At 36.2% G+C, this 18,363-nt stretch overlaps 1 protein-coding gene across 4 annotated transcripts; it reads left to right on the top strand.

The window, feature by feature from the left end:
• Positions 921-17,814, top strand: LOC109725393 (neurofilament heavy polypeptide-like). 4 transcript variants are annotated; one of them, XM_020254584.1, is made up of 15 exons: positions 921-1,022; positions 3,338-3,541; positions 3,670-3,851; positions 6,086-6,212; positions 6,305-6,487; positions 9,251-9,301; positions 9,465-9,750; positions 9,874-10,289; positions 11,636-11,740; positions 12,714-12,796; positions 14,945-14,996; positions 15,093-15,179; positions 15,260-15,303; positions 15,954-16,028; positions 16,130-17,814. In XM_020254584.1, the coding sequence occupies exons 1-15, from the start codon at positions 921-923 to the stop codon at positions 17,307-17,309; spliced, it is 3,177 nt and encodes a 1,058-aa protein (XP_020110173.1). In that variant the 3' UTR covers positions 17,310-17,814. The 4 variants fall into 4 exon arrangements, with proteins under 4 accessions (XP_020110173.1, XP_020110164.1, XP_020110155.1 ...); XM_020254575.1 differs by having other exon boundaries at positions 9,465-9,780; XM_020254566.1 differs by having other exon boundaries at positions 9,465-10,289; positions 15,263-15,303.

The following is an 18,363-nucleotide window of genomic DNA, read 5'->3' as shown; positions in this document are numbered from 1 at the left end:
TAATTTTCAAAAATTTATATTGTACTCTCTTAAAAGTTTAGAAATATTTTTAGAAAGGTACGGCGTTAGCAGAGAAGGCAAAATAACCAAATTCTTCTTAGTTCTTCTATAAAATAAAAAATAATATTTTAATATATTTCTGTTATTTTGAAGCATATTTTTGATATAAATTGTTAGAAATGGACAAAATAATAATAGAATCCCGATGGGGAGAGAGATTAATACAAAAATTTGAATTATTAAAAAATAAAATATAAAAAAATAAATACTTATAAGAAGTTTTTTTTTTATTTTTTTGTAATTTAGCAGGGGAAAAAAAAAAAAACGGCGGCAGTGGTGAGGTATGCGGCTGCCACGTGGGACGCGGAGGCCAATGCAGAAGCGAAAATGCCCGTTGCGGACGCCAACCCCTCGTTTCTTAACCCCATTCCATAATCCTTCCCCCGTCCGCACCCTCCCCATTCACGCTCCTCACCCCATCCCCCCCTCTCTCCCTCTCTCTCTTAAGACACAGCACACACACACACGCGAATACTCTCTCTCTCTCTATCTCTCTCTCTCTCTCTCACCTGTGTGTATAAACTCAGCAACGATTGAAGCGATGATATTCATATCCCCTCCTCGCCATTCAGATACACTCCCCCATTTATTACAATGACTCAGCGTACCCCAATATAAGACAAGGAGGATGCTATAAGTACGGCGAGCGAGCGAGAGAGAGAGAGAGAGAGGAGAAGAGGAGGACGAGGAGGAGGAGGTGAGCGAGTGTCGTCGTTCTCCCTTGGGTTCTTGTTCCCAAACCCTAACCCTAACCCTAACTCTAGGTTTCTCTGTGTGTGTGTGTGGGGGTGTGTGTGTGTGTGTGTAAATGTGGAGGTTATCAAAAAGGAAAAAAACATCTTTTAATTTATATAAGAGCCATGGCGAACGCGGAGAAAGAGCTCGAGGAGCGGCTTCGGGAGGTCGGGGGGAGGCTCGGGTCGCCGCCCGGTGATGTTGATGAGCTCCTTGCGCTTCTCGATGTAAGCAGCCTATGTTTTGCTTTTTCTCCTTTTCCTTTGATTTTTTGCTACAAATCCTTGCTTGCGCTGATCGTTTCAATGGGTTAATGCGTGGAATTACTTGATTTTTTTTTTTTTCAATGCTTGATCCATTTATTTGTATATGTTGTCCTGTTAGTTCTTTTCCTTTTCCCCTCTTGGAAATTGGTTTCGATTCGCGCATCTAGTTTATGTTTTATCACTCGAAATGATTATAATTATCATCTTCAATGTGATTTGTTGTAGTGCTGAAGCAGTGAGGCGAGCTCATGGGTGCTTGTTAATCGTTTTAATATCATTATTTCTTGCATTTTAGAGACACTTTTGCATGTTGCATAAATGTTATGTAACTGGCTTAATGCTGATCCTGGAAGTAGAATTTTGCATAAACGTGGTGAATTTTTGCTGGAGACTGAATTTTCGCGCTATTACTATTCTCCGACCAGCAATTTGCTGATTCTGTAGTTACAGGTTTGAAGATTCGTTGATCCGAATAACTGCTGATTGGAGATCTAGAAGCAACTTTTAAGCCGACAATTCGTGAGCAGTCAAGCCGCTGCATAACGACACACCGCAGAAGCGGTGTGCATGTGCAAGCCGCTGCATGAAGCAACTTTTAAGCCGACAATTCGTGAGCGGTCAAGCCGCTGCATAACGACATACCGCAGAAGCGGTGTGCATGTGCAAGCCGCTGCATAACGACATACCGCAGAAGCGGTGTGCATGTGCATGTGCATGGCTGCCAAGTGCGTCTATATGGCGCGACGTTAAAATTATCAGCAGTATTTTATCTAACTTAAAACACTATTATGATGGTCTTTAAATTAGAAATGGATCGATATATAGCAAATAAAGTTGAGAAACAATATATATTTCTAAAATATGGCGGTGTTATGTGGTGAGTTAGGATTCTTCTTAGTGCCGCGTGGTCTGCAGGTATATATTGGTGCGTATGAAACCGTTAACGTACAATAAAAGCAAGTAAACATGCTAGCTATGATAGATACGTAATGAGTAACCCAACTTTCTAGAAATGTAACATTGGAAAAATTTTAATTAAAGAAAAGATATATAACTGGATTCTAGTGCCATAAATGTATCACGTACGCATTACGCTCAATCTAGTGTTTGCAAACTCTAAATAAGAAATTTTGTGCTCATAGGGCAGTTTTAAGCCCTGTGCTCATGCAATCATAATGGGGCTGCAGTTGCATATGCAGCTGCATACGTGGTTCATGCATTTCTTTTTAGAACATCCTGAGTGAAATTTTCTGCTCAACTGGTGGTGCTTTTATAGAAATTATATTAGTCCAAACAAGTCGTAGGTGCTGACTAATGGGTTTGATTTCATCTCCTGAGAAAATGTGTTGGAATCACCGGATTTCACCTCAGGGTACCAGTGTGAAGAAAATAGGCGCACAATAACGAAAGTAGTAAAAGTGATATAAAGCGTAGTGCTATGATATTGTATCCAATAGCCTTCCACTTGACTATTTCAGGCTGGAACAAGAAGTTCTGGGCCAACCGTTCGGCTGTTTTATGCTGGCCTGGTGACGATTTTGAACTGTCTGGCACTTAATAATGGTCTCCCCTTATGGTTCATGCCAACCTTGCCAAGTATTGACATGTATCATCCCGTGGCACATACGATGCCGTTAGCAAATTAATACAGTTGTGCTGCTGAAATTAAAACCATGGTTTTGAATATATTCTCCTTATTCCATGGATAGCTGGTCTGCAAGTCTGAACTCCTCTACATTGGTTGAGGAGGATGTTGGAAATTCTTTTCTGTATCCATATGTTTGTAATCATGTGTGGTAGTCTCTCCATTAAGAAATGCTCACAATTTTATTTTTGTGCTGGTAGAAATCAATGCACTTCTTTTGCGATATATCACTCTCGTTCATAGTTGTTTTGAAGGTTTTGGGCCTATTGGTTATTGCATGTGGATGAAATTCTTTGTTTGTCATGCGGACTCTAGCTTAATTTGATGATTACAAATATTTTAATACTTTATTGATGTCTGTTTTAAGCTACCTATTTATATCCTTTGCAGCTCCCAATTTTGGTGTGCAAAGTTTTGAAACGACATTTCCTTTTCTTAGGTTTCTAGTGCACAATCTTGCAAACTCAGCTATGCTTTCAACTAAAGTAACATCTTTCTCTAAATTATTAAAGGATAATGACTGCGTTCAGTTTTAACTGGTCATTAAATCAGGTTATGGCAGTGCTTGCTTTTCTCATGGAATTGTTTCAAAAATCGTTTGCATGTAACATTGTTTCGTTCTTGCATCCAGGAAATCGAAACCCTTTTATCAAGAGTGGAACAATCACCTTCCCAGTCGATGTCAAATGCAATTCGTCCTGCAATGAAAGCCCTAGTTGCGAACGCCATTCTGAGACATGATAATATGGATGTAAGAGTTGCTGTAGCTTCATGTATAAGTGAAATAACCAGAATTACAGCACCTGATGCTCCATATGATGATGATGTAATGAAGGTATATTTTCCTTTCAACTTTTGTCACTGCTAATTTAATTTGATCTGGTACTTAATATCACAAAGGTGTTAATATTTCTACTTTGAGCTCATAAATTTGTTTACATCTATTTTTTGACTGAATATCAGGAGGTATTTCAAAGAATTGTGGAATCCTTTGATAAGTTGGATGACATGTCTAGTCGTTCATATCCGAGAAGAGTTTCCATTCTTGAAACTGTCGCGAAGGTCCGATCTTGTGTTGTGATGTTGGATCTTGAATGTGATGACCTTATTCTAGACATGTTCCGCAATTTTCTGAAGACAATAAGGTATATATATTTGCCAATGGTTCTATATTTGATTTATTTTCGTCCTAGCCTTCTTTGCTAGTTGCCATTAGAGGGGGATTCATGAATAACTACCTAATGTTGCTACTGTAGCTATGGTCCAGTTATGTGGGCTTTGTTTTGTGTCAATGTGAGACAGCAATAATTTGAAACATTTTTGTTCCTTCTCTCAAGCTGCACATGGTGCCGGAAATTAAGCCTGTTTATGTCATAATTTTATTGTAATTATGGTTACCTTCAGGGCATGTTTGGTTGCCTGAAAGTAACTGAAGTAAAAAAAGTCACTTTTGCAAAAGTGACTTTTACAAAAGTGAGTTTTCGGTTCGATTGTTTGGTTGGCTATAAAGTGAAACATGAAAAACTATATTTTTGTAATTTTGATTCTTTAATTATATATAAAGAGGTGAAAGTATAAACAAACGACTTATACTCACAATTTAATTAAAAAATTAAAATTAAAATTATTTAGAATTGAAAATTATATTTTAAAATTGAAATTTAAACATAAATCTGAGTTGAATTTATAATTAAAATTTAAGACATAAATTAAATTAACAATTTGAATTTAAAGTTTAAGTTTTAACTCATAATTGAAATTAAATTCTAAAATAAAATTTCTACATAGAAATTAGAACATTTATTCAAATTTGAATTCATAATTTGAATTTATAATGTAAATCATGTTTTAATTTACTCTTTGATCTTAAATTCTGAATTCAAATATGAATTCACAATTTAAATTAATATTTAAATTAAAATTAAAATTTGAGTTTAAATTACAATTCAAACTGAACATTTGAATTCATAAATTCAAAATTCAAACTGAAACTCATTGTTGAAATTAAATGTAAATTGCAAATTTAAATTTGAATTTGAATTTCAACGTAAAAATTTAAATTTTAAATTCAATATCAGTCAATAGTTTGAATTTATAGTTGGAACAATTTGAATTCAAAGTTCAAACTGAAGTTCTTAGCTAAAAATAATTTGATTAAAATTTTACATTTGAAAATTTAAATTTAAATTCTAGAATTCATATTTAAATGAAAATAAAGATTTTAAATTTTAAATTTAAATATAAAGTCACAAATTTGAATATAAAAATTTTATGTTAAATTTGAATTTACAAACAAAATTCAAAATGTGATCACAATTTTAATTCAAATTTAAAGTGAAATTCAACTTTAAAAATAAATTCAAAGATCAAAGTTAAGACCAAAATATAACCTCTTAGCTAATCCTTATACTTTCGGTGACTTCCGAATTTTTTGAGCTAAAGTAAAAAAAGTGAGATTTAGTTATAACTCACTTTGTTGGCCCACTTTTGTAAAGTGACTTTCATATTCACTTTCGCAAACCAAATAACCGCTAAGACGTCACTTTCCAAAAGTGTCACTTTCGATGGTTCACTTTCGGCTAACCAAACATGCCACTTTCGATGCTTCACTTTTGGCCAACCAAACATGCCCTTACCCATAACCTGAAGTATTTCGGCTCGAACATGAAATTTTTAATTTGAAACAAGGATGACTGGAATGGTACGGCATGCCAACACAGTGTTCTAGTCACACATAACGACAAAATTGGCATGTTGTGTGCAATTATTACTGCGCTACTCTGTGTCACATGCAGGCATCGCTCGGCATCCGGCAGCATGGCCGGCTCAGAAAATCTAACTTTGAAATTTGAATAATTAAGGAGTACATTATGCGACAATCATGTAATCCTTGAATCATCATTGATTTCTTATTTAGATATAATGTCATGCTTTTAGTTGCTAACAAAATCAGAAGAATGAATCTTTTAGGTGGTTTCGTAAGGACATTTGTTAGGCCATTTGATTGAAACAACTAACTGTCTTGCACAGCTATCCAAAGGGAAAATTGAGAATGAGAAATATTTTTGTTTGATACCTTCAATAAACGCCATTCGAACGCTTAAGTCGATCGGTCACACCACTTCTTGTTAGAAGAATTGTTCTTTTCTATAGGCTCTATAAGATTTCCTCCTTTATATTAGGTTATCTTGAGAAATCGTTGTCTCTAATTTGAAATTTTTTATCCTTAAAGATTGTATAGCATGCTATAGCAATATTTATATTGAGTACGATGGACCAGTCTCTTAAGTATGGTGCTGTTTCAAACTCACCAATCTGATTGTTCCCTGAATAATTGCTTGTGTATTTGCTATTGAAGTGCACATGTTTTTATTTTCAGTTCAAACCATCCAGAAAGTATTTTCTCTTCTATGGAGACAATAATGACGCTTGTGATAGAGGAAAGCGAAGATATTTCCAAAGAACTTGTCTCATGCCTTCTAGATAGTGTGAGGAAGGGCGGCAAGGTATGTATTGTTAGTGGGGTCATCATCCGTTAGTTGAATGTGATTATGCAATTGTCTCACTTAAATTCTATGTAAATTTATCTGTTTCTCAGGAAGTTTTGCCAATTTCGTTCAGACTTGGAGAGAAAGTAATTGGTAACTGTGTTGAGAAACTAAAACCAGCCTTTGTGGAATTCGTTAAGCCATCTGATGTTCCTTTAAATGAGTATAGTAAGATAGTTAGCTCTCTGTGCGATGAGAATGCCGACACTGCAGGGCAGAATGATGTTTCTGGGGTGAGTTTATTTTGTCAATTTTTCTCCTAGGCTATGAATGAACTTGTTGATTCTGTTGTAGATTTAGTATTTCATAATTCTGCAGCCTGGAAAGAATGTAGATTCTGCATCATGAACTGCATTTTTGGTGCCTTAATAGCTTATTGCCGTACATACGTGTTGACTGCTTAGCTGAATCGCATGGTTGTGTGTGCTGTGCATGTCTGGGACCACCATTTAAGAGTTGTACAGACTAGATGGCATGGGCATGATACGCTGCAACAATGGAAACTGATCTTGTTGTGAGATAAAGATATCCTTACACTTATTGGAATTGTATAGCAGTCTAAAATGATGTAATAACTCTCTTTTCTGGTTCAAAGCTTCATGTTAATAGTCTAGTGTTGATAAAATGTAGGACACTATAGTTGAAGATACGGTATAAAAATTACATAAATAAAAAGGAAGGGTACGGGTATAGAAAGTCTTCTAACCTCTCAAATATGAATCCTCCGAGATGAATATAAGTGCAGAGATGGGTTTACTAGTTATGGATAAAATTTCATCTGAGCTTTGTATATCATCTCATGTTTTTCTAGCATAGTATCCTAATATACAACTATATAATCATATGTTGTTGGCTCGCTCTATTTAACCTTCGACAACCTGACATGTACTGTAGAAAGCAAGGGGACATCTCGTCATTAAGGTTTCTTCAATATAGTAGTACCTTATATATGGATATTATGATGTCTGTCTCAAACTACCCTTTGATGTTCTTTGCTTCTGTACAGAACTATGATACATATTTAAAGACTTGCTAATATTACCGAAAGTAGTGGCCTCATTGAGGATAATAAAATGCTAGGGAGAATATGGTATATGTGGAACACAAAGATGCATGCGTTTATGATGTTGATTTTCTTAACTAGTGTCTTCTTATTTGTTGATGAACATTTGATCCCACGACCTATGGTATACACGACCTATGGTAAACCTGATTTAGATTATTACTATTCCCTGAAGATTTCATAGGTGTTCCCTTTTTCCTTGACGATTTGCCATGTGAAGTGAAAAGATCTTGTATTTCTTCTCCTTGTTATCTCTTTCTGATATTGTTTTGTATATACTGCAATATTTGCTTTTGTTGGATAGGCAAAAAAAGGCAAGGTCTTGTTGCATTTTTCATGGCTAAGGCCATAGTAAAGGCACCAATGAGCCATAAATAACTAATGACTCTGAAATATTTATGTCAAATTTCTTGTAATTTCTACTGTTCTAAGCTCGTACATATTACACACTATATTTTTTTATATGAATATCTTTGTATTTGTCATTCATATATAATTTTCTATTTCACTAATAAGGTTTAGCATTTTTTATGTACGAGATGCAATTTACAAGTTTGTATTGCACATTGTACATGATGTGCCTTTTTTCGGAAAGGAGGGACATGCGTAGCTGTCCCACAGCAGGTCTAATCAATTTGTGTTAGTCGGTGGTCATTTGGGTATAATCTCAGTCTGGATAGTATCGTGGTCAAGTTCTTTGAGTTGATTTCATGATTCAGATTTGTAATTTCACGGCTGGGCATAGCGAGTCTATTTCTACTTTTGAAATAAATATTATCATCTAGAGAGGCGTAGTTGGTTGTCGTTAGAATTGATTGAGATTTTAAGAGAGGATGATAGTAGTGGAATTTGATTTCCTGTATAACAGTTCTACAGGGGTTACTACAAAATTTTCGATTTATTTTACGGTTTTAAAAGGGCCTTATTGCGGTGATAAATGGGATTGAAAAGTGATTGAATTGTCTAGTGTTTCTTTTTATGTCAAGTAGGTTGTTGATAAGTATGGCACAGGAAGGATCCAGAAATCAAGTCGTTCTATCGTCATTTGTCATTTGCATCTTCTACCTCTTCTTCCACATTTCTACAAGTTGCTCTAATTGTTCTTAGAGCGACCACCAGTGCGTCTTCTACCTCTTCTACCAATATTTCTTCTACAAATTCCTTTAGTTGTTCTCGGAACTACCGCTGGTATTTTCTTCCTTTCCCAGTTTAATCCTGAAATTTACACAATTAATGGTTGTGGAATGTCTTAAATAGTTTATATTTGAAACTTTTTCCACCCATTTAGTATCTGTAGAGATTGGAGCTACAGAATATATTGTTCCCTGTTGATATTGAAAGCGGGACTTTATTTGTTTATTATTGGAACCTCCATTAAAACATCTCCGTTATAGCTAACCTATGGCATTTGATACTCATTTGGGCTGAAAAATGTTGTGTGGAAACACAAAATGTTGAGCTAGCTAAAACAATGAGCACTACAGGATTCGTTCTTCTTCCTGTTTTTGTTCTTGGATATTGTTGGTTAGTTCGTATTTTAATATTTGTTGTTAATTGTTTCCCTGAATTTGTTGCTACAAATATATTTTGGCAGTATTGCCTTTGAAGTTTCTATAATTATATATGTACTGACCGTGCTTGTTTTAGCTTTTGCTTTGTGAGCAGCGACATCAGCACTAGTCTATGTCGGTATCAATTCTAAGTTGTTAATTATGTTATGTACACATGAAATTTGTGATAACTGATGACTATTGTGCTCCACTTCTCGTCATTTTATTTACACTAGCAGGCTTAGCTCATGCTTGATGTAACTGCTATGTTTCTAGAGCTAACATACTGCATTGTCTGTCAAGAATTTAGTTATTAGTCGTTTTCTAATAGAATATGCAATTTAACTTGGTTAGTTTTCTGATAATCTGGTTTTATTCTTCAGGCAGATGATAGCAAACAGTCTGAGAGGACTGTTTCCGATGAGCTTCCTCAGGTGTGCAACTATCAGAAATGACTTTCAGTGTTGGGTTTTTTGTTTGCAACTACCATAAATGACTTCAATTTTTTTTTTTTATAGTTAAATTGTTTATTTCCATAGTGTTTTTACACTCCTTTTGATTTAAGTGCGAAAATGCTTAATTTCCACACACATTTAGGAATCTACAAAGGTGGAGGAAAAAGCAGGTGATCCTGAAGAAGATGGTGCTACTTCAAATAAGTTATCGAGATCTGCGGTGAGCAATGGTACAGTTGCAGTAGGTAATGGCGAATCCCTGCAAGAACCAGCTCATCCTAAAGAGAAATCTGGGAAATCTCGTCGCAGTGGGCAATCAAAGAGTACTTTACCCAACAATGAAGCGGAGACAAAAGACCATTCTATGGCCGATGGTGACAATGAAACACCAGTAGTACTTGGCAGGAGGAAAGGTCGTGGAAAACAAGGTGATGATGCTCAACCTGATGGTACATCTGGTAATAAAATTGAATCATCTGTTCCAGTGGGTTTCAAAAAAACAGTTGACCTTCAGACCGTTCTGAAGCCTCATAATGTAACTTCTGATTCAGCTTCAAGAAAGGGTCGACCTCTTAGATCAATAGGATCTTCCGAAAGAGTTGGGGAGAGTTCTGAAGCTGACAATACAGCTTCATCTGGAAGGAGGAGAGCCAGGGCAAAAGGGCAAGTACAGGATGAGAAATTACCGTCCAAACATACAAATATTAGTAAGGATTTGGAGGCTGTTAATGATTCAGAAGGAAAGCCTTCAAGGCGCTCATCTAAAAAGGAACAGCTGGATGATAAAACACATGGCATTGTGATAACTGATGTGGAGCCGAAAGTACAGAGGCAGAAAGAAAAAGAAGGGTCGGCAAAAAAGATTGCTGACGGAGAATCATCACAAAAACGGCGAAAAATCAACTTTAAGAACCGGAATGAAAAGATCAACTCTGAAGAAGATGCATCTGAAGATGTCAGTTTAAAGGTAACTTTGTAATTAGTGATCCTTGCCTTGTCACATGACACAGCCCGCACATTAAGGCTAATAAAATTATGCTTCTTTAACCCATAGTTCATAAAATTTATAATTGGCTCAGATGTACGGTAAGTAAAATTGATGGCATGTTCTGTTAGGGATTATTAGAACTTGTTGGATTTTGTAAATAAAATACTTCATCCAAATCAAACTAATTATAAAGTAGGCCTTTATTAGGGAATTGAGCAGAGAAGAGAAAACCCTTTAGGTTCTTGGTGACTTACCTGATACCTCCTGTTATTGATGCTGCACTCCTTTGGCTTTATCACAAGACTTAATTTGATTTCTTTGGAGATGAGACTTGTATGGAGGACAAAAACGAAGAGTAGGCAAATAATGTGTAAGTGGTCCAGCTAGTAAAGTCCCCTTTGGTGGATCTCGATGCTTAGGCCATGCTTTAAAAAACCCAGTAAAAGACCTAAATGTAGAAATTATTGCTGTGCTGTCAGTTAAATGGTGTGTCCTGGGGTGATTAGGAAAGATATAGCTGCTGTTGAAATAACTCGGGATGGATATGATGGTGTAACATCATTCATATGGTAGATTCCACTTGATTTCTTTTGAGATGAGACTTGTGTAGGTAAACCCTTTTGCGTGGGTGTAAGGATCAATGAATGTGAATCGAGTCTTGAGTTCTGCTTGAAATTAAAGTATTTCTTCGTCCAAGTCCTTAGAAGCTTGTGTCATTATAGATAGTTTCAAGGAATAAAGTAACCTCAAAAGCTTATGTATCACATAGTTTCTTTGTGCATGGCTTTTGGCCCATGCACCGCAAAACTAGTTGCAATTTTGAATGAGTCTCTGGTGATATCAGAAATGATTTCTTATTCTTGTATCTATTTTCTGGTTTCTCTTACGTGTTCCCTCATTGTTGTACTCTTAACTTCTATCAGCCAAAGTGCCAAACATCATGGCTGGTGTCCTTTAGTTATATTTTCCTTTGGCCATTTATATTTTTCTTGCTTTTGATTGTATGTTTGACATGAATAACGGGATATTTGCATTTTGTGAACCTACCTTTTCATCTGTTTGATATCCCATGAGGCATTTAACTTCTCTTCTTATTACTCCCATTATCATGCTTCTTATATAAAATTCATTCTCATACCTTCTCTATATGTGACCTGTAGGCTGGAATGCATCTCTTAAATTTAGCCTTATGGAAGGTAGTTGTAGTATTGAACTTGGAAATCGAATTTGTGTCCATATTTGTCTTTTCCCCATTAATTTCTTTAGGTTTCTTGATTTTCTCTGTCGCAGTGAATAATTAGTGTGTCGTTATGTATCTTATGCAGGAAATGATTTCGCGTGAGATTGCTATGAAGGCATTTGGGAAAGAAAAAGGCATCTTGGGAGAGAGTGGTGGATCTAAGAAAAAGCGTGGCCATGGGAGTGAAGAGGTTCCGCATCTTATCTTTGTGCTTGCTATTCCTAATCTAAGATGTAGAAGTTATCTTTGGTTCTACTATAAAGTTTGGGAGCCGAGAAACTTTAGTTTCTTTAAAATATTTTTATTAATTTAAAAAATTTTCAGTTGAAGAAGCTTGTGATGTTCTCTTACTTATTATTATTATTTTTAACCTTTGGAATTGTCTATTTAACAGTTTTCATGAATAGCGCAATTCTGCGTTGATGTGCTCTCATGTGTTGCTGTTATGGTTTTACATACTGAAACATCAGTACATTTGTTGTATCTGAAGTGGTATGCTGGTTTAATATGAGTCTTAAAGCTCATGCTGGTGATTTATTGTAAAAACAAATGTTAACTCCAGCCTGCAAGGATTATATGGCGGATTTTTTTTTTTTTTATGCCATTTGAAAAATATTATCTTCTATATTTCTCCTTTTCATGTTGGGTTGGCATTTTTATTAAGAAGTATTGAAGTATTATCCTAGTTTCTGTACTTTATCTCTTCATGGGAGCTTGAGTGTTTGATTTGTACGAGTGAATTTCGCATTGTTATTGAAGTATTATCTAAGTTTTCCCACTCATTGCATACTAGAATAACTTAAACGCATAGAAGCCTTTTTGTGAGAATCTTGATAAATTATTATGGATTCATCTCCGATATTATTGAAACATGTAGTATTGGACTACTATATTTACTTTATCAGGTGCTGTTCTGCATTGTAGCTTGTGTTTGATCCTAAAGCAGAAAGTACTTCATGCATCTTCCATTGCTTTGGTACATTTTAATCTAACCAGTTAGCATGTGTATTATATTAAAATTTCGCAGGTAACTATTTGCTTAACAATTTTTTCATGCTTCACAATTTGTATTATTTCTTTGACTTGTTTTGTAGTTCTTCAAACCTTTAACTTTACCCGCTGAACTACATAATTTGTTGATTAAAATACCTTGCTTTTGATAGGCTTCAGCATCAAGGCAGAAGAAAGACCTTAACGAGCGCCTTGTTGGTTCAAGGATTAAAGTATGGTGGCCAGAAGATCAAACGTAAGTTAGATTTCTCTAGACATCTGTTATTACTAATTTCTTTGCCTTAATTAAAATTATTGATGTTTTATGTGAAGTATCATTAATTTTTCTGCTATTTCTGTACACATTTGTTATTACTGTATTCTTTGCCTTAATTAAATTATTGATGTTTTATGTGAAGTATTGTTCACTTTTCTGCTATTGATTTATTGGTGTACAACCAGCATATAAATTAGTCTACTTTGCGAGTCTTATGAGTATTGTTTTTGTTAATATTAGTTATTTTCTTTACATGCTTATCTTATTCGCAATAGCAGCTATTCTGTTTTTGTAGGCTCTATTTGTGTTCGATATGCATGATCTTACATACGATTCTTCTGTTCGCTGTTTAGGTAGTCTGTAGTTGGAAACAAATTTTCATGGCCATCTTTTTGCTGTAAATGTAATCATAATTTGACATGTTGCAATTGTTAGCTTAATTGATGTTTCAATTGTTAGTTTAATTGATGTTTCATTAGATTATGGCTTCTAAGTAAGGTAAGCATTGTTATGGTTTGATTCTTCAAAAGCAATTCGAGTAGGATCCGGAACCTCATAAAATATTACTGGTGGGCACTTTTTTGCATGTTGTAGTATCGCTTGTGCATCAAGTCCTCCAGGAAAATTTTAGGTGCACAACAAGTATAGCAGTTTCATACCATGCAGAGGTGAGAAACATAGTTTATTTTAGCATGTCTACAGAAATTAGCAAGTAGCCCGAAACTGATTGGACAAAATCTTAGTTTGTCAAATTCAAGGATTGAATGTAGCTTCGCTTTCTAATTATGAATGATATAATAGCTTAATTGATCAGATTCCTAAATCACTTAGTACAAGCTAGGGATGCCGACTTTGGTAGGCTGGCATTCAACTTGGTTGGCGAATCGTGAGGATGTTCTCTTTTGGAATGTTTAATTACATGACTTCTTAAGGTCCTTGTATGAGCCAGTCCACACGCATATTCACAGGAGTACTATCGAGCGCGGATATTTGGAGTCTAATATAATATGCCAATGCTTGCGAACATTTATAAATAGGCAAGTCTATCAAATAAAGTTTTCATTTAGGACTCAAGAGTCTAGAGTAAATTAGATGGATAGTTTTAAATAGGATACACCTGGGGATTAGTTCTTATTTATGCGAAAGCTATCCATTTTAAGTGGGATGTCCATATGGTGGTTCCCATCTATAAGAAATAACAGGAATGGCATTTTGACTAAATCATAGATGTCTCACCATGACAATTATCGTTGAGAAGATAGCCTATTGGACATGGTCTTGAATCTTGATGCCATTAGACAGAAGGCCCTTAGGGATTAGAAATTCTTTGATAACCATTTGAGTCTTCTTCTGCTATCGCTTCATTTCATCTTGCAACTTTTGTGTTTCTTCACCATCTTTTAGTCAGTTTTCAATGCCATCAATAGCTATTTCTAAAATAAGTTAGTTACCGACTGCCAATACACTTGGCTTCTGTAAGCTTTCCAGTGCAGAAGCTTATATTATATGTCAGGAGTAGATATTGAATATTTATTCATGGAGCTTAGAGTTTCCTTTGGGGGTAATGGATATTTAATTATATGATAGGGTTCGATATTGGATATCTGTTTGTGAAGGTCTTAGAATTTTCTTTTGGATAGCTGATGAGAGTATTGATTTTACAGGATTTGGTACTAGTTTAAATAAATTCTCTCTCTCTGATTTCAGTGCCTGCCAATTTATGTTGGCAGCAGGAGACAGTTTTTAAAACAATAACTAAGACATCCTTCAAACTCCGAAGTCAAAAGGTTTGCTTCTGTAGTTTTTAGAATGGCAACATTCATATACGCATCATTAAATAGAAGCACAAATGGTACATGTCATATTTAAACAGATTGTCATTCTTGGTAGATGCGAAATAAATATTAGATGCCATATCTGATAAATGCAGCAGATTGATTTTTTTGATTTTCAATTCGTTTTACCATCTGATGCTTGCTTTTCAAGCAAACTTGGAAAAACTTATGACACGTTTCCAAATTGGTCTGCCGTTATTTGCTTCGCTGGGCTTGAGATATGCCAAGTTACTGTGAATAACTGTTACATCTTGTAATCCTTTTCAGAGTTCGAGCATTTTGTGTTTTGCAGGTTTTACGATGGTTCGGTTGAGTCATTCGATCCTTCGTCAAAAATGCATAAGGTGGGTAGATTCATCTATATGCTTGTTTTAAATCTTTACAGCTTTGTCTGCAACATAATTTCTTTTAGTATTTAATTATTGTATTTGTTTCTACAGATTATTTATGATGATGGAGATGTGGAGATATTGCGTCTTAAGAAAGAGCGATGGGAACTTATTGAAGGTGGCTCGAAAACTGTTATGGTGTGTAACATACCATGATTCATTTGACTATCACTTGTCTTGTTATTCTTTTTAATTTCAAATTTCATTTGCTCTTTCAGCAGGGACAAGTGAAGGATGTTTTGGGTCCTGATGTTTCAGAAGTGTAAGTGTTTTTTTCCCCCCCAAAGAAGTATTTTTTGTGCCAATTGTCAACTGATTTCATTTGATAGATCGACTTGGATGCCAAAGCACTGGGGTGTGCAAAACCTTGATTTAGTCCTAGATCCGAAGCATGCATCTTGAGATTTTTTTGGTGTACCCAGTGCTAATTTGTAAAATCTACTGTCTTTGTTTGTTAGTTCTTGTGTTTGGTTGCATGTGAAAGAAGCATACTGAAACTGGGTGCATTTGACTTGATTTATATTTCCATTTTTGTTTTCATCAAGTTCTATGACATTGAAGGCATTTTGGGGTTGACATTTTTAATTTCATTTTTGTTGGTTCGCGAACTCGCCGTAGTTCAAGGAAGAAAAACGAAAAATGGAAAGACAAAGTTATAAGTTATTTATTAATATATTTTACATAAATGTAGAGATTGCAAGCAAACAAAACTAATGAAGGCCATCCCAAGGTGCTTTCAATTGCATAGAACTTGATGAAAATTGGAAACAGGAAACTGAAAAACATGAAAAGCGCACTACACATTTGGTGGTCTTTTCTTTGGATTTCCTTTTTCTGTAAGAAGATTATTCTGACTTAATCAAACTTGAAGCTCTGCTGATTTGGTTCTTTTATCTGGCTGCCTTTTGGCAGGCTGGAGATTAAAAAACCCAAGGGAAGTGGAGGTCGTCCTCCAAAACAATCAAAGGAGGAAACACCGTCAAAAAGGTAAATTAACAAGCTAGCTGCACTAACCATTTATGTTAGTTAGTGAGTCATTCCATAATGAATGATCCTTATATTTTCTTTCTTTTTCCTTTTTTTTACAGTGGCAAGGAGTCGAGTGGTGGTCAAGAGGGGGATCATCCAAAGGGTAAAGGCCGATCAAAAGGCGGATCAAAAACTGTTGCGCCATCTAATGATAATGATGGCTCTAAAAGCTCAAGCAAATCGATAGAGAAAGCTTCAATAAAGAATAAAGAAGAGAAGACGCCTAAAGGTAGAACTAGGAATAAAAAGGAAGGTAGTGGTGAGGTTGATGCAAAGTCTATTGATGCTCTTTCTGGTGTGGATGAAACCTCAAAGCCTGATAGGATATCGATGAGTCGCTCCAGAAACGTCACTGCCACATCAGAGGATGACACTACTGCTGGCAAGAAGCGTAAAAGGCGCATTGCCACACCTAAATCTGGTAATGAAGCAAAGGTGACTGTTGGTTCGTCCGAGAAGGCTAAGGTGAAGGTTCAGAATAGCAAAGGTTCTGGGAAGAAGGTGGCCTCGTCTGAGAGGGCTAAGTCGAAGGTTCAGGAAAGCAAGGATTCTGGGAAGAGGCAGGAGTCATCCGAGAAGGCTAAGTCAAAAGTTCAGGACACTGAGGGTTCTAGGAAGAAGCTGGAGTCATCAGATAAGGCTAAGTCGAAGAAGCTGGAGTCATCAGATAAGGCTAAGTCGAAGAAGCTGGAGTCATCCGAGAAGGCTAAGTCGAAGGTTCAGGAAAGCAAGGTTTCTGGGAAGAAGCTGGACTCATCCGAGAAGGCTAAGCCGAAGGTTCAGGAAAGCGAGGGTTCTGGGGGGAAGCTAGAGTCATCTGAGAAGGCCAAGCCGAAGATTCAGGAGAGCGAGGGTTCTGGGAAGAAGCTGGAGTCATTCGAGAAGGCTACCTCGAATGTTCAGGAGAGTGAGGTTTCTGGGAACAAGGTGGATTCATCTGAGAAGGATAAGTCGAATGTTCTGGAAAGCGAAGTTTCTGGGAAGCTGGAGTCATCCGAGAAGGCTAAGTTGAAGGTTCAGGAGAGCGAGGGTTCTGAGAAGGAGGACTCATCTGAGAAGGCGAAGTCAAAGGTTCAGGAAAATGAGGGTTCTGGTAAGGAGTCTTCCGAGAAGGCTAAGTTGAAAGTTCAGGAAAGCAAGGGTTCTGGGAAGAAGCTGGATTTGGGATCTGCTGCTGCTAAAGCACAAGGAAGTGAGACTTCTGCGGGAAAGAAGCGCAGGAGGACAGGTGCAATTTAATTGGTGAGGTAACATTATAGTTTTTCCTAGTTGCATCTTCTGAGGTAAATAGGTCATCCATTTTCGACTTTACCTTTTTTGCGTTGTATCTCACCAATTGCCCGTGGCATTGACCGTGGCTGGTGATGTGGTCAAATAGCTGATAGATGTAGGGATGTTGTGGTTGTTGTCTAGCATTTACTTTGTTGGCAGTTAGTGTTGGGTACATATCCTGCAAAAAATATCAATAGCTGACTCTTATGCTTATTACCCTTTTAAGTTAAAAGAAGCCAGTTTAGATGGCTATGTAGGAGAAAGAAAAATCCATCCCAATGGGCCATTTTGACTTAGAATTTTCGAAGTTGTAGGAGAAAGAAGTCTCTTTGTCTCTCTTTTGATCTCTCAATCTTGAGGTGGTGTCCATTTACATAGTGTCTTGTTTGTTGTTTGGTTTATTTTGTTGTGGTGATCTAGTCAGAAAGCACCCTCTTATCTTTTCTAATTATGCAGTGTTCTATTCTTTCAACTTTAAGTTGATATGACTTTGCTAATATTTTCAAGTGGCAGTGCCTGTATAGAACGCTGCACTGTTGTTGTTTTACCCATTGGTATAGGCAAAATCCCCTTTGGTATTTTTGTAGCACACGTTTATTAAGTGGGAAGGTTAAATCAAGTTTTATCTAATCTGAATAGTTTAGAGGGAAAAAAGAAAAACGAATCTAAAGAGTCTAGTGACAGGTAAATTACTTTGTTTTCTTTTTTGATTTTGAGCCCATAGGCACGTAATTGGTTTTTGAACTTCTATCAAAATCACCTTTGTTTTTGACTTTTCAAGTATTGAAGCTTTAACTGTTATTTCCTTCAGACTGCCATTTATCACTGTCCATAGAGAGTTATCTATGCAGCAGTGAGTGAAAATTGTATTTGTAAGAGATCAATCTCATTGGGAAGGTCGTATCTAGTGGATGATATGGTAATTTGAATTAAAAATGGGTAGGTTAAAATCAAGGATTAAAGTGCCGTGGCACGGAATCGTGCCGGAAATTTGCCGGCACGGTGCGTGCCAGGCCGTGCC

Source organism: Ananas comosus, linkage group 2 (genome assembly GCF_001540865.1).
Source record: "Ananas comosus cultivar F153 linkage group 2, ASM154086v1, whole genome shotgun sequence".
Classification (NCBI taxonomy): domain Eukaryota; kingdom Viridiplantae; phylum Streptophyta; class Magnoliopsida; order Poales; family Bromeliaceae; genus Ananas; species Ananas comosus.
This window is presented reverse-complemented; position numbering and strand designations above follow the sequence as displayed.

What these genes read in the sequence shown, in the direction of transcription:
- LOC109725393 (XM_020254557.1), top strand. Translation starts at nt 921, where the DNA reads ATGGCGAACGCGGAGAAAGAGCTCGAGGAGCGGCTTCGGGAGGTCGGG. An exon ending in TTTCCGATGAGCTTCCTCAG is followed by an intron (nt 9,302 to 9,464) that starts GTGTGCAACTAT and finishes ACACACATTTAG; the next exon opens with GAATCTACAAAGGTGGAGGA. An exon ending in GAGGAAACACCGTCAAAAAG is followed by an intron (nt 16,029 to 16,129) that starts GTAAATTAACAA and finishes TTTTTTTTACAG; the next exon opens with TGGCAAGGAGTCGAGTGGTG.